The 27,354-nt window shown below is 41.6% G+C and overlaps 1 protein-coding gene across 2 annotated transcripts in view; it reads left to right on the top strand.

The window, feature by feature from the left end:
- The window catches only part of BLM (BLM RecQ like helicase), a 92,528-nt gene that overhangs the window by 41,203 nt on the left and 23,971 nt on the right, over positions 1 to 27,354 (top strand). For both annotated transcript variants that reach the window (XM_005887156.3, XM_070358321.1), the window contains exons 10-15: positions 635 to 748; positions 3,572 to 3,670; positions 3,894 to 4,042; positions 14,146 to 14,252; positions 15,775 to 15,935; positions 24,689 to 24,884. In XM_005887156.3, coding sequence (XP_005887218.2) covers positions 635 to 748; positions 3,572 to 3,670; positions 3,894 to 4,042; positions 14,146 to 14,252; positions 15,775 to 15,935; positions 24,689 to 24,884 — 826 coding nt within the window. The remainder of the gene's footprint in view (positions 1 to 634; positions 749 to 3,571; positions 3,671 to 3,893; positions 4,043 to 14,145; positions 14,253 to 15,774; positions 15,936 to 24,688; positions 24,885 to 27,354) is intronic.

Genomic DNA, 27,354 nt, shown 5'->3' with positions numbered 1-27,354 from the left:
TTAGATCAGCTTAGTTCTCACTCCCTTAATATCTTAAAATGCACACACATGTGCATGCCTACACACGTATGTCCTTTTTCCTCCTGGCTGAGGTTAAGAAAAGTTTATGAATGCAGTCTATTAAATCCTACATACTGTGAGCAAACAGAACTCTTCTCAGGGTTATGAACCATCACCCCTCAACAAGACCACTGCTTTGATTTTTCTTCCCAAAGATGATGTCTCAGTACAGAGATGGTAGCCATTGTTCAGCCATTCATGAGGTTGTGGTCCTTTTAGTGTCGTGGTGCATTAAAACCCAAAAGATGCATTTACTTGAAAAAATAATATGGCCATACATTAGAATTGGAATCTCTTAGATGATGAATTCACATTTATCTTCCTTACAAATCTGAAGAGCTAAGAAAGTAAAGAAACAGGGAAAAAGAAAAGGAAATAAACAGTGGGAAGACTATTTGACTTACAGTTAACAAGGGTTTGTAAAAAATATGTACTGATTATTATGTTGAGATTCTCTTTTCCTTTGACAGGTTTGATATGTGACTTATAAAATATTTATAAAACCTAAAGATAAATGTAAGCTTGAGTCAGATTAGTGTGTAAAATTTAATTTGTTTACTACTTTTATGCTTAGATCCCAGCTACATATCTGACAGGTGATAAGACGGACTCAGAAGCTACAAGTATTTACCTCCAGTTATCAAAAAAAGACCCAATTATAAAACTTCTGTATGTTACGCCAGAGAAGGTTTGTATTTCTATCATTATTTTAAAATATGATATTACAGCTATTTTAGAAAAACAACCCAGTTCTCCTTTACCAAGTGAGGAAATACTGAGTCTTTCCCTCCCGTGTTTCTCTCCTTTACTTCTCACATAGAATATTACACGCTAGTCAGCAAAGATACGGAGGTCTTTGCTTCCATCAAGTGGTCCTCTGTGACACCAGGTAGGGGTCCTACAGTTTAACTCAATTCTGACACTACCTACCCAGAGATAGTGTCGGACCCCACAGGTTAAGGGCTCAGTCTCTCGAGATTACCACCCTGCTCCAGGTGCCAAGCCACAGGTTACCCACAACTTCCGTCTGACTTAGCTGCAAATCTGAGGTTCCTGTGACCTCCTCCTGCTTGAATTCAGTGACTTGCAAGAGCAGCTCACAGAACGCAGGGAGACACTTACCTACATTCACCAGTTTATTGAAGGCTGTGGTAAAGGCCTTCAGATAAACAGCCAGATGAAGAGGTATATGAGGCGGGTCCTAAGCACAGGAGCTTCTGTCCCTGTGGAATTGGGGTGTGTCAGCCCCCAAGCACGTGGATGTGTTTGCCAACCTAGAACTTCTCTGAACCCCATACTTTTGGTATTTTATGGAGGCTTCCTCACACAGGTATGATCAATTATAGTCTCCATTTCTACACTGACTCCCTTCTCTGGAGGATGGGAGTAGAACTCAAAATCCCAAGCTTTTAATCCTGGTGTAGTCTTTCTAGCGACCAGTTCCCACCCAGGAGCCCAACCAGAGTCGCCTCAATAGGATCAAAGGTGCTCCCAGTGCTCTTGTTGTTCAGTCGCTCAGTCATATCCAACTCTTTGTGACCCCATGAACTGTAGCCCGAAGGCTCCTCTGTCCATGGCATTTTCCCAGGCAAGAGTACTGGAGTGGGTTGCCATTTATCCTCCTCCAGGGGATCTTCCTGACCCAGGAATCGAACCCCTGTCTCCTGAATTGTAGACGGATTCTTTACCACTGAGCCACCAGGGGAGCCCCAGTGCTCTAACTACTTAAGAATTTACAAGGGTTTCAGGAACCCTATTCCAGGAACTGGGAGCAGGGACCAGTATATTTTTTCTGTTATCTTATTAAAGCCCACTAAAACACATGTTTTTAAATTTTTGACATAATTTCTGATGCGTGTAGTGTAAGAATTCCTCTATAACTTTCACTGAGAAACCCACATGGTAACGTTTTATTGTAACTGCTCTATTATTCTTTCTCTGTTTTTCCCTTAAACATTTCAGAGTAAGTTGCAGACATGATATCCTTTCAACCCTAACTACTTCATTGCATGTCCTAAAAACAAGGAATTCTCAGTATAATTAACAAAATTGGAAAATATTAATTGCTACAATACTGTTACTTTATGAAACCTTATTGTAATTTCACTAGTTATCCCAATAATATCCTTTATAGCAAAATAAATTCTTAGATTATCCATTTTCTTCATGTCTCTTTAAACAATTTCTGTCTTTCATGATCTTGACAGTTGAGTGAAAACCAGTTGTTTTGTGGACTGTCACACAATTTGATTTTATATTGCCTCTTGATTAGATTTGCATTGTTCATTTTGGGGAGAATATCACAGAAGTGGTGATATGTTCTCAGTGCAGCTTATCAGGAGGCATTTGATGTCAATTCATTCTATTATTGGTATTGTTAACTTCGATCATTTGGTTAATATGGTGTCTGCCAGATTTCTCCACTGTAAAATTACTTTTTTTGTTGTTAATTATTCATTACAAGAATAAATGTAATTTTTTTGTAATTGTAGATCTCTTATTGTGGAATATTCTGAAACTGTGTACATATCCTATGTCTGGTGAGACTTTGACTTGAGTTTTATTGTCCCCACCAGTTGTTATTGTAGTGAGTGCCAAGTGATGATTCTTCTAATTTAATTGGTATTCTCCTGTAAGGACAAGCTTTTCATTTTACCCACATATTTATTTACATCAATATGAAATCATGAATTCTTAAGTTAATCAGTGGGTTATAATCAGTTACCATTGTGTGTTTTGATGTTTTAATTGTTCTAGGTTTGGCCAGTGGAAAAGCTCCATCACACTGGCTTCTGTGTCCTTCCAACATGTCTGTCAAGACATGGGTGCCAGATATGGTCACTGCTACTGGGATGTCATTGTTTCTAGACCCAGTTATGGACTGAGCTATGAAATATACGTACATACAGGCTTGTACGTACAAGCCATGCATATACAGGCTTCCCAGGTAGCACAGTGATAAAGAATCCACCTGCCAGTGTAGGAGACATGAGACGCAGGTTCCATCTCTGGGTCTCGAAGATCTCCTGAATGAGGAAATGGCAACCCACTCCAGTATTCTTGCCTGGAAAATCCCATGGACAGAGGAGCCTGGTGGTCTACAGTCCATGGGGTCACAGAGTTGGACTCGACTGAGCATGCACACGTGTGTGTATATATTGTACATATGTTTGTATATGATTTCCCCAAACAACATGCACACATGTAACACGTCTGTAACACTTTCACCCGTATAAACCTGTGGTGGCTCCCAGATACACTGAGGCAGAAAAATTGTTTTAGAAGCACTGACCTAATACATAACTGTTTGCTAAATGTGGGTGAACATTCTAGAATGTCTCATCTGCTACTTTCTATTACTTTTTCTAATTCAGTTCATAGATTGAAATCAGAACCAATTTTATGTGGTTTTAATGCAACTTAAGTCACAGTGGAACTTAAAGACAACCAGATCCTTACGGTGATGTGTTCAAATGGTTTTAAATGTCTGACTGACATACTTCCCGTCTAGGTCTGTGCGAGTAACAGGCTGATCTCTACTCTGGAGAATCTGTATGAGAGGAAGCTCTTGGCACGTTTTGTCATTGATGAAGCGCACTGTGTGAGTCAGGTAAGTACCGTTCTCTATATCTTGACATACCAGTAAATACATACCGCCAACAGTATTTAGATTTTGAGTGCCGAGAGAAGAAATATTGATTGAATTATTCTGCTATGTCACTGAAGAATAATGTGGTTCTTAATATGTGTATTAAGTGTATGCTGTATATAAAGAAGATCCGAGTAATCTGAAAAGCAGTAGTGTTTTGTTTTGTTTTTTTTTCCCTAACTAGTGGGGACATGATTTTCGTCCAGATTACAAAAGAATGAATATTCTTCGCCAGAAGTTCCCTTCTGTTCCAGTGATGGCTCTCACTGCCACGGCCAACCCCCGGGTACAGAAGGACATACTCACTCAGCTGAAGATTCTCAGGCCTCAGGTGTAAGTTGTCAAAAGTTATTCATTTTAAAACCTGGGGGCCATGGTTCCCCGATTGTTGCACAATAGGATCATTTGTGGAGTCTTCAAAAATCCCAGTGCCTGGGGTGCATGCGTGCTAAGTCACTTCAGTTGTCTCTAACTCTTTGCAACCCTATGGATTGTAGTCTGCCAAGCTCCTCTGTCTGTGGGACTCCCCAGGCAAGAGTACTGGAGTGGGCAGCCGTTTCCATCTCCAAGGTGTATTTCCATCTCTAATGCCAATTACATCAGGATTTGAGGAGCTGGGAGCCAGTATGTATTGTTGTTGTATTTAAAAAAAATTTTTTTTAATTCTCAGGTGATTCCAATGTGCAGCAGAATTTGGGAACCAAGACCCTGGGGCTTTTAGTCAATCACTGAAATTAAAACTCTCATCCCAGTACCAATTTTGGAAGTAGGGATAAAGTGCATGCCATACCTGTTAAACCTTAGGATGGTCTCAGAAATAAATTAGCTTTTATTTATCCAATTTTGGCTCCTGTGTATTCTAGAACAGGGGACCCCAACCCGGGGTCGCAGACTGCTACTGGACTGTGGCCTGTTGGGAACCAACAGGCTGCACAGCAGGAGGTGAGCCGTGGGCAAGCAAGCAAAGCTTCATCTGTATTTACAGCCACTCCCCATCGCTCCCTTTACCTTCTGGGCTCCACCCCCTGTCAGACCAGCGGCAGCATCATAAATGTAATGTGCTTCAATCCTGAAACCATCCCCGCCCCCCAGCTCCTGTGGAAAAAAGGTCTTCCAGTCGTCTTTTCTGGCACAGTCCCTGGCGCCAGAAAAGTTGGGTGGGGACTGCTGTCGTAGAGTGTATATAATGAAAGGGACAGACGATACTGCTTTGTCATTTTCCTCTGAAGTCCCAACTATATCCAGGATGTTGAAAGCAGTCCAGAAAGTGTATGTAGCAGCTTTTTTTTTAACTTTGTTTTCATCTCAACAGCAAAGTGCTTCTGCTTGCCACCATTTGACCATAACTGTTCAATAACAAAAACTTCTATAAGAAAATATCCCCAGTATAGGTTGCACTGAGTTGTTTTGTATCTCTGTATGACTTTGTAAAGACAAGTACATTCTCTCACAGGTTCCATTTACTCAGCAAACATTTACTTAAACAGCTGTTGTCTACCAAGGTTAATGTATTTTTTCCTTCTGATTTATTAGTGGGTGCTTTGAGGAATATCTGAGGGAATAATGGCTGCTAATGTATTGGGGTGAATTTTTAAAGCTTGACTCACTTGGAAATAAAGAAAATAAGCTGGCTCTATAAATATTATGATCAATAAAGACAACAGCAGCATTTTGGTGGATTATCAGAAGAACTCTTTAAGTGCCATATGTGGGGACGGATGTGAAGATGGTATTAGTCACTCAGTCATGTCCGACTCCTTGCAATTCCATGGACTGTAGCCAGGCTCCTCTGTCCTTGAAATTCTCTAGGTAAGAATACTGGAGTGGGTAGCATTCCCTTCTCCAGGGGATCTTCCCAACCCAAGGATCAAACCTAGGTCTCCTGCATAGCAGGCAGATTCTTCACCATCTGAGCCACGAGAGGAGCCCTAGTGTGAAGGGGTTTGAGATTAAGATAGCTTCAGAGACCTTTTGCAGATTAAACTGGCATTCATAAGCCCAAGAATTTGAGAGTCTTCAGAATTTTGTGCAGGTAATCACAAAAACTGGAATGCAGTATTTTAATTTCACTTGCAGAGGAGTGTTTATAAAATTTGGGAGAGAAAAAGATTGTTTCTTCCATAACTGATTTATATTACAACATTTTATGTTTAAGATGTCTTACAAGTTTAGGTTCTAGTGAAGAGCCCACATGCTGGAAATTTGTTTCTGCAAGTCTTCCACTGGTTTAAAAAACCCCTTTTAAAAATAGGCAGTGTTTTTAGCATTTTTCCATCAATAGATATCAGATGCAATCTACTATTCTTTTAAATCAGTAATATTAATTACCAAACGTCCATAATTAAGAGAAGTGATGCAAATTCAATTCACCTTTTGAATAGCTTTTTGGAAGTATCGAATCTGTGTTTTTTGAGTAAGCATTGTACGTACAGGCTCAGAGGTAGACACCTCTAATATGTCCTCCCAAGGATGTGTGGGGGAGATCTTGGAAAAGTCATGGATTGTACGTTCCCTGAGGCTAGCATGTGGTGCCCTGTGTATACTTGGCACTCGGTAAGAATGAATAAATGAAACGTATGGAAGAATTTTGGTAAATGTGGGTAAAATATGAAAATTTGGGCAGGTCTGTTGACTCCTTTAATATATTTGGTGCTTCTATATTTGGGAGAATTTAAATCCCTGAGTTGAAAGTAAAAGATTTTAACCCCCGGCTGATCCAGGGTATTCGAAGCGGGGACGGCGTCGGCGACCTATTTATTTAAATATTTTATCAAAGATATAAAGAGTAATAGGATGAGGATAGCTCAGTAGGAAAATTCAGTGGAGAAAAGAGGCTGAGTAGCTTGGTTTACGCGGGAGACCAATAAAACTTCAAGACAAGAAATTTGCACCACTTACGTAGGCCGCAGGCGTCCTTCCGTTGTCCCGAAGGAGAGGAGACACTGAGGCCTCCCCGGTCGGATCTTAGAAGCCCAGGCATAATTAGTAAGCATGGCGGGTTCCGCGCTCCAGATGGAGACTCAGCCAGAGTGGGAGAGAGAGCGACATGGGGAGACCAGTCTTTCGAGAAACCGATCCCAATTCTTTATTTTCCATGGTCTACTTTTATACACTGATATGTTATGCAAAAGTCACGTGGGGTCAGCAGTCCTGACTTTTATCAAAGTCAGGTGCTTCATACAAATGTATACAGAGGTCTTAGGGGTGTTACATCATCTTCTGGCCAGGGGGACCTGTTGACAATTTATGACCCTCTCCTTGTGACAGCGGTCAGTCAACCAGGACACTTATTTCTCCAGGGGTGATTATTCTTAAAACAGACGCCACCCAAATAAAGTTACATTCCTATAGGGTGAGGGTGTAGTGGGTTTTAGTTAAGGAAAGAATTGACTTAGCCTAAGGTCTAACGTGATTAATATCAAAGGTTAATACTTATTCCTTCTATATATTCATTAATGTGTGTAAGGGCAGGGGATATGGAGACTTAGCAACAAACATTGGCTCAACAAATGAAAAACCCTTCACCAACACAATTTCTAATTAGCCCACTATACTTATAGTTTTCTAACTTCTCTAAAGAACCTGTTTTTAGAGGGTTTAAAGCATCTCGTGCCTCTCACGGTTGGGAGGCTGTGAGCAATCACATGTGGCCCGACGAGCCTGTCAGGCAGGCTAGAGAACCTTCAGAGGAGTTTGTAGGTTAAAACACTCTTGTTTTTTAAAACACCCAAGAGTTTTTATTGACTGGAGCTCTAGGTTAACTCCTTCTCCGAAAGAGGTGGTGGGGGACAGCCCCCCGTAAAGTCAGAGGTGTAGGTAAGAGCACAAAGTAAGTAGGCAGGCTCTGGTTATGGAGGTAGACGCTCGAGGATTTCCAGGGGGACTCCTGAGGCTCTATCCCGCCTTTGCGTATGTCGAGCCTCCTTCCTCATGACCTTTGCCATGGGCAGAGTACCTCACTCTGGCCCCCAACATTAACCAACACTTTCTGTTACTTTTTTTTTTTTATCTTCTTTTCTGTCCATAGACCCCTTGTTTGGATTAAATTTCCCCACTGCTGTGGTGTCATGGCCCTAGTGAAGACAGGTGCCCCTAAGGTTGAAGCCACGGTCCCTGCTCTTCTCTCCTCCTGCCAGTCTGTGATAACATTCTTTGTCTTTGGGAAATATGAGGATGGAAGTAAAATTGATTGGCTTTATCCCTTTTCTTCAGGGCCTTATAATATGAACCGAGAAAGAAAAATAAGAGTTAGACATTTATGCAGTTAATATAAAAAAGAATACTGTTTCTCTTTCAATTTCCCCATAGAATTTTACCCTAAGGTAATGTATTTTTATGCATGAAGTCTTATTGCTTACTCTGTCATATTTACCTGAAAGAAAAACATATATATAAATTAATTGTTTTTTTTTAATTTCCTATAGTAAAATTTTCTTCCTAACTGAACAAATGAATTATATATAACATTAGTAGTACATGACTGATAGAACAGCTTAAATACATTTTTGAAAATAATTCTTAGGGATAAATTTTGATGGGGAATGTGTAACTTAATGAGCTAGGACTTTTTTCTCAGTACATTTATCTATGGATCAATCAAGTCAGTTCATATTTCTTATTTTTAGAGGTATATTTTATAGCATTGAGAAATGTTGCTCATATAAGCATGTAGATAGGAATGGAAAGCATTTTATTCTACATTAATGCTCAGTTATTTGAATTCCTCCAGATATATATGCCAAAATTATATAATGATCTGTCATCGAAAATTATTTGTAATGATCTCTCAGCTGACATCTCAATTAAGTCCTCCAAATTTTGTGAAAAGGAAAGAATTTGGAACCATTTGGCAAAATAAGTCAGGTCATTATTTATTCACTTTACTTTTTCTGGGAAATATACCTTTAAAAATATGCTTTACCAAACTTTTCTAGTGGCTATTAGATATCCTTGTTACTCTTTTCATTCAAATGATTCCTTTATCCAGGAGTTAGGGAAATCAAAATACTATTAGCTTCAGTACATCTTTTCTAGTGTATTTTTGACATGTTTTTATTCTGTGATATGCTTTTAAATAATAGTTTTGTCAGAACTTTATGGCTGCCAATTAGCTCTTTCAAACAATGAGACATGACTACCATGAAACCTAATTGGCAAAGCCAGTTTTCATTGCCAAAACAATTGGCCAAACTAGACTTATTTTCTTATATAAAAAAAAAAATTCTGACTTTGTTTTTCAACTCACATAAACTACTTAGGACACATGCCCATGATGGTGGCTCGGTTCCAGAAGCAGAGCCGAGCACAAACTGATCCCATTTCCTAACGTCACTTAGCATGGCTAGAGCTTGACACCCTGGACCTAATAATATTTACCATTTCAGTGTCTACACCAGTATTCCCTCGGTGAAGATATTTTGGGATCCAAAGCTTTTTTAAAAAAAATATTGAGACACATTTGACACACCACCGAATTCACCCATTTCAAGGTTAGAATTTACTGGTTTGTTTGTACTTTCACAGGCTGTGTACCCATCCCCCAAATCTAAGTTTAGAACATTTTTATCACCCCAGAAAGAAACCTAGTACTCAGTAGTCACCACCCATTCTCTCCTTCCTGTTTCTGCCCTGCTTCTTTCACTTGTTTTCAGGGTTCAACTATTTTGTAACATACATCAGAATTTCACTCCTTTAAAAAAAAATCATTTATTTTACTGTGCCGGCTCTTAGTTGCAGTATACAGGATCTAGTTCCCCAACCAGGGATTGAACCCAGGCCCCCTGCATTGGGAGCACAGAGTTTTAGTCAGTAAACCACCTGAAATTCCTTCATTCCTTTTTATGGCGTAATAATCTTTTTTGAATAGGCATTTCACATTTATTTATCCACTTATCAACTGATGTGAACTCTAATTAGAGTATCTGTTAATTCCAAACATCCCATTTCCAACAAGCCAAGTAAGATTTGTTATATGTGATGAACTCTTTAAGAGATTTAACTTTTTCATTATAACAAATTGTGTGAATACAGTGAACCCTTGAGCAACATGAATTTGAACACAGGCATAGTAACTTCCCATACATGTTTTTGTGTGTACCTGTGTTTTCAGTTCTCTTGGGTATATCCCCAGAAGTGGAATTGTTGGGTCGTATTGTAACTATTTTTAACCTTTTGAGAGCTTTCCAAAGTGGCTGCACCATTTTTCATTCCCACCAGTGATATAGTGGATTCAACAGCATGTGCTTTTATCTCCCCTTTTTTGACCCAAAACTTTTTTGCTTAATGCATAAAACACCGTTCTGAAATTAAATGTAATGTGTAAAATGTAGGGGAAATCAGTAAGGTCATTCTTGTGTATAATCATTTCAGCATTCCTAGGGAGACTCACAGAGAAGGCGATGGCACCCCACTCCAGTACTCTTGCCTGGAAAATCCCATGGATGGAGGAGCCTGGTGGGCTGCAGTCCATGGGGTCGCTGAGGGTCGGACACGACTGAGCGACTTCACTTTCACTTTTCACTTTCATGCATTGGAGAAGGAAATGGCAACCCACTCCAGTGTTCTTGCCTGGAGAATCCCAGGGATGGGGGAGCCTGGTGGGCTGCCGTCTATGGGGTCGCACAGAGTCGGACACGACTGAAGCGACTTAGCAGCAGCAGCAGCAGCAGCAGCAGCAGGGAGACTCACATGGCATTCCCAGCTTAAGCCCAAATCATACAAGTTTTTAAATTATCTACATCATTTGTATTCCTGAGCAATTCTTTTTATGCCTAAATTTTATCAAGACTGCAGTTTCCTTTGCTGTGGCAGTGATTATAAATAATTAATTGAGAACAATCAGAATAGTCTGTGGGTGTATCAAGTCTCTCATCTACCGTCTTGCCGCAGTCTGCCACACATTCTTCTGCCATCTCAAGCTCTGAAAGATCTCTGAGTGCTTTGTACGTACACATGGTGTCTTAAGAGGAGTGGATTCTCAGTATGGTTTAGCAGTCATCTCACAAGACGCTGTGCATAATGCATCTCATGACAATAGGAATGAAAGCGGCCAATGTCATAAAGTGAGCATCAGCTTCTCTGCCGCCACTTTCCTGTCAGTGTATCTGAAATCAGATCATCCCAATAAAGGCCACAATACTTTTTTCCTGATGTTTACTCTTAACAGAAACGTGTAAAGCACTGAGAGACAGGAAGCCCCACCCAGGTCTCTGGTACTTAGATTAGAGAAAGTTGTACCTACACCCATACTGCATTTCAGTCGTTTTGTTGGGAGGTTTTTACATCTGGAACAATGCACGTGGTAAGTTTAGAATGGCTGAAAAGTAAAGTTTGTTTTTCAAAAGTGAGAGACAATTGTAAAAGGGAAAAAAAGGGGCAGGAGTATTAAGCAGAAAGGGCTTCCCTAGTCGCTCAGCGGTAAAGACTCTGCCTGCCTTGCAGGAGATTTGGGTTCTATCCCTGGGTTGGGAAGATCCCCTGGACAAGGAAATGGTAACCCGCTCCAGTATTCTTGCCTGGAGAATCCCATGGACAGAGGAGCCTGGTGGGCTACAGTCCATGGATTCGAAAAAAGAGTCAGACACAACTTAGCAACTAAACAACGATGAGCAGAAAGTCCTGATTACCAGCATTCTCAGATCCATCTTTTCTTGATTGTTTGTCTTTAATATTTGTTTATATATTTGGCTGTGTCAGGTCTTAGTTGTATCATGCAGGATCTTTTGTTGTGGTGTGCTAGGGCTCAGTAGTTGCAGCTCAGGGGCTTAGTTGCCCCACAGCATGTGGAATCTTAGTGCCCCCACCAGGGACTGAACCCATGTCCCCCGCATTGGAAGGCAAATTCTTAACCACTGGACCACCAGGAAGTCCCTCAGATCCATCTTTTAGGGAAAAATTCATACATGTGAAAACAGGATCTGGAAATTGATTCCTGTAAGATTATCTTCGCTCATGTACCTTGAGAAAATCTTTGTGAACCCCTAGGGGTATACATCAGAGAAGGCAGTGGCACTCCACTCCAATACTCTTGCCTGGAAAATCCCATGGGCGGAGGAGCCTGGTGGGCTGCAGTCCATGGGGTTGCAAAGAGTCGGACACGACTGAGCGACTTCACTTTCACTTTTCACTTTCATGCATTGGAGAAGGAAATGGCAACCCACTCCAGCGTTCTTGCCTGGAGAATCCCAGGGATGGGGGAGCCTGGTGGGCTGCCAACTGTGGGGTCGCACAGAGTCGGACACGACTCAAGTGACTTAGCAGCAGCAGCAGCAAGGGTATACATACCCCAGATTTAGACCACTGATTTGGAAGAAGTTGAACAGTGGTTTAGAACTCTGAAAAGAGGTCTAAGGTGGGAGTAAAGTTGGAACTCGCAGGTATGATATTTGGATGCTGTTTAAAGCAGTGAGAGTGCAGTCCCTGAAGAGGATAATACAGGGGAAGAAGAAAAGAGCCAAGCGTTTCGGGAGCTGATTCTCCTGTAAGTGGGGAGAAACCCCACAGGTAGAGGTTTTGGTAAGACTAGCAAACAGCAGACGGTGACAAGAAAAGGTAGGAGAATGAGGTCTGACAGAAGACCAGGCAGATACCAGATGCAGTTGATTTCTGCCGCCTGCTGCGTGGCCATCTTACCTGCATAGCAGTCCCCTCAGGAACATGCCCGCCTCACATGTGAAGCATTCTTTAGTCCTAAAATTAAGTGTGTATCTTGATATCAATGGCAACCAAACCTGGACCCATCTAACCTGAACTTAGATACAAAGACAGAAAGGCAGTGGTTTTAGTCCCCATCTTTCCTTCCTCTGATCCCTACCCGCTGTGTATAGACCACCTCCTTACCACAGGTTATTGCAGTTCACCATCTTCGTTCCCTTCCATCCACCCAGGCACTGAGATGTCTTCATTCTCTAACTTTAACTCCTTACTTCATGTTCTCACTCCTTCCTGGGGCCATGTTGGAACCTGGCACAGATTCAGGGGCTCCCCAGGGCCAAGGACCCTATAACAATTCCATCATCCTTCTCCAGATTCTCAAAGCTCTGATAAAGCAATTTTGGTAGAATGGTAATGCCAAAAGCCAGCTGGTTGGGGGCACAAGAAGATTCTGAGAAACCTGCCTTTGGAGGGAGAGAACAAAGTGGGACGCTAGCTGCAGTGGAACGTATGATGGGTCAAGAGAAGCTTTTGTTGTTTTCAGGATTGGAAGGTCCAGGTACATACACAGAGATAAAAGGGAAGAATTCACAGAAGAGACTGGAGCACAAGAAAGGAGATAATGGAGAGGCAGAGCTCACAAAGGAGATAGGGGACGTGGGGGACCAAGAGCGAAAGGCCAGAGGACGAAGAGTGTATCCATCTCAGAGTCAGTCACGCCCCCTCTGAGCACAGAGCAAAGGGCAGTGATCAGGGTCTGCAGACTTCACCTCCTGGGGCCTTGCAGCCAGCTCTCCACTCTTTGTGTGCATGCGTGCCTAGTCACTTCAGTTGTGTCCGACTCTTTGCCACCCCATGGACTGTAGCCAACCAGGCTCTTCTGTCCCTGGGATTCTCCAGGCAGGAATACTGAAGTGGGTTGCCACGCCCTCCTCCAGGAGATCTTCCTGACCCAGGGATCGAACCCACGTCCCTTGGCATCCCCTTCATTGGCTGGCAGGTTCTTTGCTACTAGCACCGCCTGGGAAGCCCCCACTCGTCTGTGCACAGTTAGAATTGGGGGATACTGGTAGCCTAAACTTATGTATGGTTTCTCTATGAATTTCTCATCTTTTACATAATATTTTAACCATCTCTGCTTTTAATCTACCTTGTTTTTGGAACCTGGACTCCTGTCTTTTCTGCATATTTTTTTCTTTGGCCCTCCTTCTGATTGTCATAGTCCCATAGACATACCCTCCTTATCACCATCCTTAATCTTTAACCTAACTTCCAGCTGTGTTTTATTATGTAAGTTGCCAGTAGTTATATTCACTTTAAGACAACTTGATGATTAGGTTTACATTGTAGAAAACCAGTGCTTAATTTTTTTTATTTTATAATTTTGTTCATTTACTTATTTTGGCTATGCTGGGTCTTTGTTGCTGTGAGAACTTTTCTCTGATTTCGGGGAGTGGGGGCAGCTCTCTAGTTGTGGTGTGCGGGCTTTTCGTTGCAGTGGCTTCTTGCTGTGGCGCACGAGCGGGCCCTCGGGCGCCTGGGCTTCTGTAGTTGCGGTTTCCGGGCTCTGGAGCACAGGCTCAATAGCTGTGGTGCACGGGCGTGGTTGCTCCGAGGCGTGTGGGATCTTCTGGACCAGGGATCAAACCGTGTCTCCTGCATTTGCAGGTAGATTCTTTACCACTGAGCCACCAGGAAAGCCCAATCAGCGTTCAGTTTTTGAAGGTGGCTAAACCTATATTTTCTCATAATAGTGAAATTTTTATGTTTCTGACTTCTTTTAGGTTTAGCATGAGCTTCAACAGACACAATCTAAAATACTACGTGTTACCCAAAAAACCTAAAAAGGTGGCATTTGATTGCTTAGAATGGATCAGAAAGCATCACCCACGTGAGTACAGCCTTGTGATGAACTATGTCTAGAAGTGATGAGTAAATGTCTTTTTAGTACCATGGTTGAATATATAAAATCGCCTATTAAGCATTTCTTTTCTCATCATGGTAGCACTAACTTGCTGTTTATAGCGCAGAATATTGCAACTCTCTCAGTTCTGAAAATTAGAAAACCTCATTCGGTTTGCTAGCAATAACCCCTAATAAAAAGCATATTAAATACCACCTCCTACACACCTGTATTATTCGTGGTTTCAGTCTTTCTTCTGGCTGCTATCAGTGTGTGAATTATGCAACTCTGTTCTAGTGCCTTCTCCCAAGTGTGTCTGCCTTTGAGTCCTGTTAACTAGAATGAGATTCCGAGATTCATGGTAGTTTTCCATGTAACCTCTTAGCTACTTTTCCATGGAGCATTTGTTGTTGTTGCTGTTAAACATCTCTATTTTATTTTTTTTAATTTGTATACAAATTTGTCTCAGTAAATCAGACAATACAGAGATAGATCAAAGAAAAAGTCAGTAATTTCCTTTCCCATACCCCCACCCCCAGCCCCCGCCACCCAGGGAGCTAATATAAATAGCCTTCTGTGTGTACCTGTATCTTTGGCCCTTCCACAGAGAGATGTCTTTTTCTTTACTGCCTTTTATTGTCTGATTTTTAAAAATAACGTACATACAAACAGCAGCAAATATAATACAGTGAAGAGAATTTAGAAAGGAAGGGAAGAAAGAATCAAAGGACAAACCTTACCATAGGACAAGTTAAGTTACTCTTACCATTTTGGCTTATTTCCTTCCAGTAATTTTTGTGTGTATTTTTCTTTCCATTAGCCTACTGTATATACAGTGTTTTCTACCCTTTACCTCTTTTAAATCTTAAACATTTTCTCATGTCTTTTTAAAAACTTAGAAAACACTGAATGATTGCTTATAATTTTCTTTCTTAATTATGTCCTATGTTGGCCCTTAAATTTTTTTTTTTAATCTTAAAAACTATAGGGCCTTCCCTGGTGGTCCAGTGGTTAAGACTGTGCACTTCCACCTGCAGGGGGCCAGGGTTCAGTCCCTGTTTGGGGAACTAAGATCTTGCATGCTGCACAATGTGGCCAAAAATTATAAACAGAACTTGTTAAATAAGTCCTTGGGGCACTTTATTTCTTCGATTTGTTTCCCAGAAGGAAACTGAGTCAAAAGGAAGGAGAATTTCTAAGGCTCTTGATACATATCACCATATGCTTTCTACAAAGTCTGTGTAGGAGTGCCTTCCTATTGTATAGCAGTGAGAAACGGAGCCAGGGCGCCTCCAGGTCCATTTGGAGGAACAGGATTGCAAGTCAAATCTTGTCATTTCCAGCACATGTTACTCCTTGCTTGATTTATTCTACCTATGTGATTCTCCTCTGCTGTCAGAAAACTGAAGGTTTGTTTACAGTTCAGACAATTCTGAGGACATCATGTAAGTCATGTCGCCGTTTATGTTACGTGTCCTCATTTCACAAGACTGTCTTGGTTTCTTGGCAGATGACTCAGGGATAATTTACTGCCTCTCCAGGCGAGAATGTGACACAATGGCTGAAACGTTACAGAACGATGGCCTTGCTGCCCTGGCTTATCACGCCGGCCTCAGTGACTCCGCCAGAGACGAAGTGCAGCACAAGTGGATTAATCAGGATGGCTGCCAGGTAACATCTCTTAACATAAAGGAAACAATGCTTTATAGTATATAAGCCACCTTGCGTGGAAAATTGTTTTTACCTTAAATAGTAAACATCAAAAGAAGGCGGATCTAAAAGTAGATCTTTGAGACATCTAAAGTTGCTTTTTCTTTCTTAAATTAAAAAAAAATTTTCTTATTGGGATGTAATTCGCATACCATAAAATTCTCCCTCCCAGAGTTTACAAGTCAGTGGTTTTTAGTATATTCACAAGGTTGTGCAACCATTACCACTGTCTAATTCCAGAACACTCCATCATCCCAGAAAGAAACCGCATATCCACTAGCCATCACTCCCCACACCCCCCAACCCCCAGTTCACTAATCTATTAACTACTATTAATCTGTCTCCATAGAGTTTCCTATCCTGGACATTTCATACAAATGGAATCATACAGTATGCATTCTTCTGTGACAGATTTCTCTTACTTAGCATGTTTTCGAGATTTATCCACATTGTAGTGTGTATCAGTACTTGACTCCTTTTTGTGTCTGGATAATATTCCATTGTATGAGGTACCATATTTCTTATCTGTTCATCAGTTGGAAGGCATCTGGGTTGTATCCACTGTTTAACTCTTATGAATAGTGCTTCTGTGCAAGTTTTTATGTAAACGTACATTCAGTTCTGTTGGGTAAATACCTAGGAGTGGAGGGACTTCCCTGGTGGTATGATGGATAAGAATCCCCTTGCCCGTCCAGGGGACACGGGTTCCATCCCTGGTCTGGGAAGATTGCACATGCCTCGGAGCAACTAAGCCCATGCACCACAACTACTGAACCTGTGCTCTAAGCCCTCAGACTGCAGCTGCTGAAGCCCTCGAGCCTAAACCTGTGCCCCACAACCACAATGAGGAGCCCAAGCCCCACAGCGAAGGACAGCCCCTGCTCGCCACAACTAGAGAAAACCTGAGCACGGCAACAGAGGCCTACACAGCCAAAAGTTAATTAATTTATAAATAAAAAAATACCTAGAAGTAGAATTGCTTAGTCATATGGAAGCTCATTGTTTAACTTTTTAAGGAACTGCCCGTTTTCCAAAGCAATTATAAAGTTAGACATTCCAGCAATGTATGAGGTTCCAATGCCTCTACTTCACCAACACTAATTATTGTCCTTTTTTTAAGCTATATCCATCCTGGTGGATGTAAAGTGGTATCTCACTGTGATTTTACTTGCATCCCCTAATAACTAGTGATGCTGAGCATCTACTTCTGATATGACAGATTTGTCACCCAAGTGGATCAAGAAAGAAGCCGAGAACACTCTAGGCATCCCATATTGTCACTTGGATAGATCCCTCTACATACAAGGATGAATCTGAGAATGACTAAACTTTTTTTTTGGAGCCCATGAAATTTTCAGCTCATAAAAAAAGAAATCATTACCCTGAAGATTCAGAAAGAAAATAACTTTTGAAATTATTTTCTGAGGGAAAATAAAAGGAAGTCTTAGAGGATATCAACTTAATATCCTTAGAAAGATTTAAGAAAACTTGTATGAACTAGAAACAGTTTGCCATAAGAAGATGATATGAAAAGGCTGACATGAAGGGAAAAATAAAAATTCCATGTATGCAAACAAGAAAATGCAAGAAAAAACAAAACAAATAGAATGATATATCAAGACACACACGGTTCAATTCAATGCAGACATTTGAATCAATGATGTAGTGAATAACTTCAGACTGTAAAGGGAAAAAGAAACATATGAAAATTGAAGGAATAAAAAACAAAAAAAGTGTGGGTTTTTTTTTTTGCCAAACAGAAAAATGTTTGGCAACAGGGAGTAATATTCAGCCTAAAAATAATAAGTGTACCCAAGAATGAAATCGGGAGAGTTGAGATTGATAGAATAGTCAAATGTATTATAAATAAATACATAATAAGTATATAAGAAATTAAGAGTCATCTCAGAATCACTAGGGAAAAACTTAGATAATTCAGAATATTTGTTTGATTTACAAAGTTGAAAGAAATTGTGGGCCTTAGGAAGCATCACTACAAACAAAGCTAGTGGAGGTGATGGAATTCCAGTTGAGTTATTTCACATCCTAAAAGATGATACTGTGAAAGTCCTGCACTCAATATGTCAGCAAATTTGGAAAACTCATCAGTGGCCACAGAACTGGAAAATGTCAGTTTTCATTCCAATCCCAAAGAAAGGCAATGCCAAAGAATGCTCAAACTATCGCACAATTGCACTCATCTCACACGCCAGCAAAGTAACGCTCAAAATTCTCCAAGCCAGGCTTCACCAATATGTGAACCGTGAACTTCCAGATGTTCAAGCTGGTTTTAGAAAAGGCAGAGGAACCAGAGATCAAATTGCCAACATCTGCTGGATCATGGAAAAAGCAAGAGAGTTCCAGAAAAACATCTATTTCTGTTTATTGACTATGCCAAAGCCTTTGACTGTGTGGGTCACAATACACTGTGGAAAATTCTGAAAGAGATGGGAATACCAGACCACCTGACCTGCCTCTTGAGAAACCAATACGCAGGTCAGGAAGCAACCGTTAGAACTGGACAAGGAACAACAGACTGGTTCCAAATAGGAAAAGGAGTACATCACGGCTGTGTATTGTCACCCTGCTTATTTAACTTATATGCAGAGTACATCATGAGAAACGCTGGGCTGGAAGAAGCACAAGCTGGAATCAAGATTGCCGGGAGAAATATCAGTCACCTCAGATATGCAGATGATACCACCCTTATGGCAGAAAGTGAAGAGGAACTCAAAAGCCTCTTGATGAAAGTGAAAGAGGAGAGTGAAAAAGCTGGCTTAAAGCTCAACGAAAACGAAGATCATAGCATCTGGTCCCGTCACTTCATGGGAAATAGATGGGGAAACAGTGAAAACAGTGTCAGACTTTATTGTAGGGGGGCTCCAAAATCACTGCAGGTAATGATTCCAGCCATGAAATTAAAAGACACTTACTGCTTGGAAGGAAAGTTTTGACCAACCTAGATAGCATATTGAAAAGCAGAGACATTACTTTGCCAACAAAGGTCTGTATAGTCAACGCTATGGTTTTTCCTATGGTCATGTATGGATGTGAGAGTTGGACTGTGAAGAAAGCTGAGCACTGAAGAATTGATGCTTTTGAACTGTGGTGATGGAGAAGACTCTTGAGAGTCCCTTGGACTGCAAGGAGATCCAACCAGTCCATTCTAAAGGAGATCAGCCCTGGGATTTCTTTGGAAGGAATAATGCTAAAGCTGGAACTCCAGTACTTCGGCCACCTCATGCGAAAAGTTGACTCATTGGAAAAGACTGATGCTGGGAGGGATTGGGGGCAGGAGGAGAAGGGGACGACAGAGGATGAGATGGCTGGATGGCATCACCGACTCGATGGACATGAGTTTGGGTAGACTCTGGGAGTTGGTGATGGACAGGGAGGCCTGGAGTGCTGCGGTTCATGGGGTCACAGAGTCGGACACGACTGAGCGACTGAACTGAACTGAAGAAATTGTATTCGTTAAGATAAAGAAATAGGTTACTCTACAAAGAATGAGAAACAGATTTGCCTGAGGCACTGTCACTAAATTAAAAAAACAGAACCAGACTATCTCTAGAAGGCTGGGACTGAGGGGTTTCATGCTCAGCTTATTGTTATTTATGTTGAAAACAATGGAACGGCTTTTTCAGATATTTAGAAGTTCAGAAAATACTGGTTTGTCTTCACTGACATAACTATAGATGGCATTCTTTCTGAATTAATATTTAACTAATAAAAATTGCAGTTTTTTTTTCCTTTGATGAACTTTTTTGAAAGTTTGCCTGGATGAACATTCAAGTGAAAATAACCAAAAGAATTTGGCAAGAAAATGATAACTCATGAACACTGCCTTTGCAATACATTATAGATCAATGAAACATAAATCCAAAAATAGACTAGAAACATGTAAAAACAGTATATGATAAGGAAGGCATTTAAAATTAATTTGGGAGCTTCCCTGTTGGCTCAGTGGTAAAGAATCCGCCTGCCAGTGTAGAAGACATGGGTGGTCTCGGAAGATCGCACGTGCCATGGAGCAGCTAAGCCAGTGTATCACAGCTACTGAGCTCCTGTGCTGCAGCTACTGAAGCCTGCATGCCCTAGAGCCCATGCTCTGCGGCAAGAGAAGTCACCACAATGAGAAGCCTGTGCACCGCAACAGGGGAGTAGCTCTCCTCTCCACCGCTAAAGAAAAGCCCGCACAGCAGCACAGACCCAGGATAGTCAAAAGTAAATAAATTAATTAAAATTTAAAATTAATTGAGAAGCCCCTGGAGAAGAAAATGGCAACCCACTCCAGTATTCTCACCTGGAGAATTCCATGGACAGAGGCCTGGCGGGCTGTAAGTCCATGGGGTCGCAAAGAGTCAGACACGACTGGGCACTCAGCACAATCGGGAAGGGAAGTTTATTCAACTTGTGGCACTGGCTACCTGATGGGGAGAATTATCCTGAGTCCTCATATCAAAATTAATTACAGGTAGGGACGTCCTTGCTGTCCATGTTGAGACTTCATGCTTCCAAAGCAGGGAGCACAGGTTCAATCCCTGGTCCAAGAACAAAGATTCCACATACCACGTAACCAAGAAAAAAAATTACAGGCAAATACAAGTACTGATATTTTTAAATGTGGAAGAGAACCTAAGCTTAGAAACAAACCTGACAGGAAGTAACTGCTCTAAATGATTAAAAACCTAAACAACTAAACAGTTCTGTATCTATAACAAAACCGAAAGGCAACAGCAAACTGGGAACTATATCTTCAAAAATAAAACATAATGAAGACCTTGTAAAAATGTAGTAAGAGAAGCATGAGTCTCGAATAGTCAATTACCTGAGGCTGTCAGGAGACTATTGGAAAGGAAGAAACCACAGAGGGCTAAATACAAATTTATTTTAAGTGCAACTTTACTAATAATCGAATTAACATTTAAAACAGAGATTTTTACCTTCTGTATTGGCAAACATTTGTTAACTGACGGGAACAGCTTTGTGAGAGGCAATTTCCTATAGTAATCCTGAGACCTTTTCTGGAAAACAATGTGATGGACTACACTCGAATCTGAAACAGGTGTGGAATTTACTTTAGTGTTATTTTTAATAATAAATGTTCTGAGACCATGATTGGTTATATTGCAGTACATTCCTGCCATTAAAAATGGTTTATGAAGAATTTTTTAATGGTATGAAAATGTTGGAATGTTAACGATAGATGAATGCAGGAAAAAATATAATTCAAAAGTGTGTAATCTCAACCATAAAAAAATCGGATAGAAAACTGATAAGAAAAAAGAAGTAAGTCAATTTGTTTAATTTCTTTAATTCATTATATATATGTACGTGCTCAATTGCTCAGTCATGTCCCACTCTTTGTGACCCCATGGGCTGTAGCCCGCCAAGCTCCTTTGTCCATGGAATTTTCCAGCCAAGAATACTGGAGTGGCTTGTCATTTCCTACTCCCGGGGATCTTCCCAACCTAGGAATTGAACCTGAGTCTCCACCATTGCAGGCAGATTCTTTACCACTGCACTACCTGGGAAGCCCCTTTATATATAGTATATTCTACAGTATACATGTTTTTATATTTAAACACTTTGATCAGTTAACTCAGTTTTTTTAATCTAATTGTTTCTGCCTCAGAGCAGCTAATCCTCATAGTCAAGGTGTAATCACCAACTGGGCAGCCTTGATCTTAATAGATTTGTGGGACAGAATAAAACTTGGTTGTTTTTCTTCACAAAGAAATGATGGTTCCCTGAAATTTTGAAAGCCACACAGATAAAAAGAAGGAATTATCAGTTCAGCAAAGCCAGTGTTCCCAGTTACTAGAAGAAGAGAGGCTCAGGAGGAGTTGGTGTCACTGTCACCTTATGAGCCTGCGGGCTCCCTGGAAGGGCTGTGCTCAGCAGACCCTGGGAGGTGCACCCAGGCTTCCTGGAGACCTGTGGGCTGGCACAGCTTGCTCCACAGCCTCTCCACCTGCTCTCCCACCTCTCTAGGCTGCGGTAGACCTTCCCTTTCCAGGGGATTCACCTTTGATCACAGTGCCGTAAATTTCAGTGGATGGATAAGCTGAAGTACAGCCATCGGTGCTCCCGGTATGGATGAGCGCCCTGTCTGCCATCCGTGTGCTCCGTGCTGTGCTCTTCCCAGGTCTGGTACTCACAGTGACTGAAATCATGTCATTAACCTCAGTCTGGCTGCCACATCGTCCAGTTGTTTCTTGAAATACTCTTCTTGAAGTTGCAATTCATCTTTTTAGGTCCTAAAAAAAGACTTGCAGCTTTATTTGTGTAACGTAATTTTGCCTGGAGATACAGTGTCTTCACCTGGGTTATAGGCTCTAAATTTGCCACTGAAACAGATAGGCTTGAAGATGATTTTTTACCAAAAACTGATTTATCAGGCTCCTGAAATTTAAGTGCCAGTTTGCTTCCACTGAGTAACTTGCATAGACAAAGATCCACAGTCTCTAGTCTTTTTTTCTTTTTTAGTATAAACAACTCTCAGACTTATTGCCCATCTGAGTTCCAGTAAAAAAATTCACAAATTTTGACTCTGAAACCAGCTGATGAATATAAGGAACCAGTGTGTGATCAGCTGGAAAAATGGTTAGTAAGCCCTGGAGTAGGTGAGAACACCACTATTCCTGAGCCATTGGAAAAGCTAGCAGCAGTGACCCCGACAGCCCCAGCCCTGGAAATACCCAGAGCTTCAGAGCAACACGGTTATCCGGGCATTATGGATATCATGGCTGTGTGAGCACCACTCTTGCACATCCATGTCAAAAAAATGAGAGAGCAAATAGTGGCAACACATCGAGAGGCAACTGCCATTGGCCTTGGCTCCCGTGGTGATAACACTTAGTCACGCAAGCAGGGGCCTGCCACACCAAGCTTCTCCCTGCCTTCTTGGGTCTGAACAGGGTTGCAAATTAACAACATGAAAATCTCTAATTCAGTTCAGTTCAGTTCAGTCACTCAGTCGTGTCCGACTCTTTGCGACCCAGTGAGTTGCAGCACGCCAGGCCTCCCTGTCCATCACCAACTCCTGGAGTTCACTCAAATTCATATCCATCGAGTCAGTGATGCCATCCAGCCATCTCATGCTCTGTCGTCCCCTTCTCCTCCTGCCCCCAATCCCTCCCAGCATCAGAGTCTTTTCCAATGAGTCAACTCTTCGCATGAGGTGGCCAAAGTGCTGGAGTTTCAGCTTTAGCATCATTTCTTCCAAAGAATGCCCAGGACTGATCTCCTTTAGAATGGACTGGTTGGATCTCCTTGCAGTCCAAGGGACTCTCAAGAGTCTTCCCCAAGACCGCAGTTCAGAATCATCAATTCTTCGGCACTCAACTTTCTTCACAGTCCAACTCTCACACTCATACACGACCACTGGAAAAACCATAGCCTTGACTAGACGGACCTTTGTTGGCAAAGTAATGTCTCTGCTTTTCAGTGTGCTATCTAGGTTGGTCATAACTTTGCTCCAAGGAGTAAGCATCTTTTAATTTCATGGCTGGAATCACCATCTGCAGTGATTTTGGAGCCCAAAAAAACGAAGTCCGACGCTGTTTCCACAGTTTCCCCATCTGTTTCCCATGAAGTGATGGGACCAGATGCCATGATCTTCGTTTTCTGAATGTTGAGCTTTAAGCCAGCTTTTTCAGTCTCCTCTTTCACTTTCATCAAGAGGCTTTTGAGTTCCTCTTCACTTTCTGCCGTAAGGGTGGTGTCATCTGCATATCTGAGGTTATTGATATTTCTCCTGGCAATCTTGATTCCCACTTGTGTTTCTTTCAGCCCAGTGTTTCTCATGATGTACTCTGCATATAAGTTAAATGAGCAGGGTGACAATATACAGCCTTGACGTACTCCTTTTCCTATTTGGAACCAGTCTGTTGGTCCCTGTCCAGTTCTAACTGTTGCTTCCTGACCTGCATATAGGTTTCTCAAGAGGCAGGTCAGGTGATCTGGTATTCCCATCTCTTTCAGAATTTCCCACAGTTTATTGTGACCCACACAGTCAAAGGCTTTGGCATAGTCAATAAACAGAAATAGATGTTTTTCTGGAACTCTCTTGCTTTTTTGATGATCCAGCAGATGTTGGCAATTTGATCTCTGGTTCCTCTGCCTTTTCTAAAACCAGCTTGAACATCTGGAAATTCACGGTTCACATATTGGTGAAGCCTGGCTTGTAGAATTTTGAGCATGACTTTGCTAGCATGTGAGATGAGTGCAATTGTGCGGTAGTTTGAGCATTCTTTGGCATTGCCTTTCTTTGGGATTGGAATGAAAACTGACCTTTTCCTAATTAGTCACGCTCAATAATGAAATCAAGTTATTAGAATCTTGTATAGAGTACATTTCAAAGTAAAAGAGAGGAAGACTTCCCTGGTGGTCCAGTGTTTAAGAATCCACCTGCCAATGCAAGGGACACGGGTTTGATCCCTAATCTGGGAAGATTCTATGGGGCAGCTAAGCCCCTGCGCACCTACTGAGCCCGTGTGCCATAACTACTGAGCCCGCATTCTAGAGCCCAAGAGCAGCAACTAGAAAAAGCCCAAGCATAGCCATGAAGACCCAGGGCAGCCAAAAATAAATAACAAAATTACTTTTTAAAAAATTAAGTAAAATAGAGGATGAAGGTTTTCAAAGCATCTATTATTAAAATGTTCCTTCAGATGCATTAAGAGCCTCACTGGCTTTCGCTTGTATGGCAGGTCATCTGCGCGACAATCGCCTTTGGAATGGGCATCGACAAACCGGACGTGCGCTTTGTGATCCACGCCTCCCTCCCGAAGTCCGTGGAGGGTTACTACCAGGAGTCCGGCCGAGCCGGAAGGGACGGGGAGATCTCTCACTGCATACTCTTCTACACCTACCACGACGTGACCCGGCTGAAGAGGCTTATCCTGAGTAAGCTCGGCTCCCTGGGGGACTGTGCTGTCCCGCTCAGTCCCGTGACTGCCGTCCACCCCTGCAGTCATGGTGCTTTTGGTCCAGTGTTCTTAAAATAGAGATGCTTACGTAGATATGGAAGTTTTATTTTAGGTCATCTTTATGATAAAGATGTTGTTCAACATGTTGAAGACTAGAAAATTTCCAAACCAGGCCTTATATACAGTCCAATCCTAAGAAATAACTCCAGTTACTAATTTCCTTTGTATCCTTCTAGGCCCATTTTCTGCCTGGATCCTTGTATATAATGTATATTTCAGACATGCAAAAAAGTAAAATGGAAAAACTAATAAGCTATCGTGTACCCCCATCCAGGTTAGGAAATAAACTCCCTATAGAGCCCTCTCATATCCCATCTCTTGACTTCCACATTGGAGTTAAACAGTATCTTTTTATTTTTAATAATTTTTTAAAAATTGGGGTGTGATTGCTTTAAATTTGGGGCAGTATTTTATATTTGATATTTACGTTCCCAAATGCAGGTATTTCACAGTATAAATGCTATTATGTGTGTCGTCCCCCCCCACCCCCACCCCGCTGAAGTATTGTTGAGTCATTCAGGTGTACAACACAGTGATTTAAAGGTTATACTCTATATATGTAGTGAAAGAAAGTCAAGTTGCTCAGTCATGTGCGACTCTGTGACCCCATGGACTGTAGCCTACCAGGCTCCTCCGTCCATGCATTTTCCAGGCAAGGGTACTGGAGTGGGTTGCCGTTTCCTTCTCCAGGTGATCTTCCCGACTCAGGAATCAAACCCAGGTCTCCCGTATTGCAGGCAGATGCCTTCCTTACCCTCTGAGCCACCAGGGAAGCCTACTCTATTTACATACAGTTATTATATAAATGTGCTTTTTTAAATATATATGTATATTGACCAGATTTTTTCTAGTCAACACCAGGGTGTGACTATGATTCCAACAAGTACACATAGCTTGACTATATAGAATTCTATAGAATCATATTCCTTGTTTATTGAACCAGTTCCCTTTTAATAGATAAGTAAACTTGCCTGTTTTGAGACCACTTTTGAAGGAACTCTGGCAAAGATACTGAGTGCATGAAATGACGCTTACCAAGTTCTGTGCCAGATAATGTTGACCTGTTTTGCTCGTAACCGGTAGCAAGGGCAGGGTCCTAACCATTGGACCGCCAGGGAATTCCCAGCCACTGGCTTTAGAGATAGAGTCAGTCCCAAGAGAAAAGTGAACTTCAGAAAAGTTTTATAACTTGCTCCCAATAGCAGCAGCAGCGGTAGCAGGGGGAGTTGTCATGGTAATGATAATGTTTCCTTAGCACTTACTTACTGTATGCCACTGTCTGGAATGCTTTACGTACATCACTTAATGTTCACAAGATCCCTAAAAGACACTACTCTTACTCTCCTCATTTTACAGAAGAATTTCCTCGAAATACAGAGCTAGATAAGTGGCAGAGCCCTGGTGGAATCCAGGTTCATCTGAATCCAAGATTCACCTCCCTTGCACTATACCAAGATCATTCTCAGTGAAAAAATGCAACTTTTAAACTTAGCGTGTCCAAAAAAGTGAAACTTTTAAACTTAGTGTGTTTTTGAAAAGAACCTATATTAAGTTAGGTCCAAATAATTTAGTAAGTATTTAAACCCTAAATACTTAGAAGCCATCTGAAAAAAATAATACTCATAAAGCAGAAAAAAATTTTTTTAATTTCCTTTTTAACAAACCACAGTTGCTTATGAATGAAAATTATGAACATGTTGTTCTCAAACCTTGGAATCAGAGTACACGCTACCACCCTCATTTCCTGTTTCAGGTTGATTTTTTTGGAGGTAAAGACATTTGAAAAGACCCTGATGCTGGGAAAGATTGAGGGCAGAAGGAGAGGGGATGACAGAGGATGAGATGGTTGGATGGCGTCACCGACTCAATGGACATGGGTTTGGGTGAACTCCGGGAGTTGGTGATGGACAGGGAGGCCTGGCGTGCTGCAGTTCATGGGGTCGCAAAGAGTCGGACACAACTGAGTGACTGAACTGAACTGAGCTGAATTGTGTTCATGATAGCAACTGCCAAAATTTTAACTTCACAATGTCATTTAGAGGGACTTCCTTGGTGGTCCAGTAGCTAAGACTCTACGCTTCCAATGCAGGAGGTGAGAGTTCGATCCCTGGTCAGGGAATTAAGATGCCGCATGCTGCCTGGCACGGGCAGGAAAACAAAAAAAAATTAAATAAAAAACAATAACAATGTCATCAGAAGAAAAGTAGCACATCATGAGGGCTTCCCTGGTGGCTTAGTGGTAAAGAACCCACATGCCAGTGTAGGAGAGGCAGATTCAATCTCTGGATCAGAAAGAGCCTCTGGAGAAGGAAATGGCAACCCACTCCAGTATTCTTGTCTGGGAAATCTATGGACAGAGGAGCCTGACGGACTACAGTCTGTATGGT

This window comes from Bos mutus, chromosome 21, assembly GCF_027580195.1.
Source record: "Bos mutus isolate GX-2022 chromosome 21, NWIPB_WYAK_1.1, whole genome shotgun sequence".
NCBI lineage: Eukaryota > Metazoa > Chordata > Mammalia > Artiodactyla > Bovidae > Bos > Bos mutus.
This window is presented reverse-complemented; position numbering and strand designations above follow the sequence as displayed.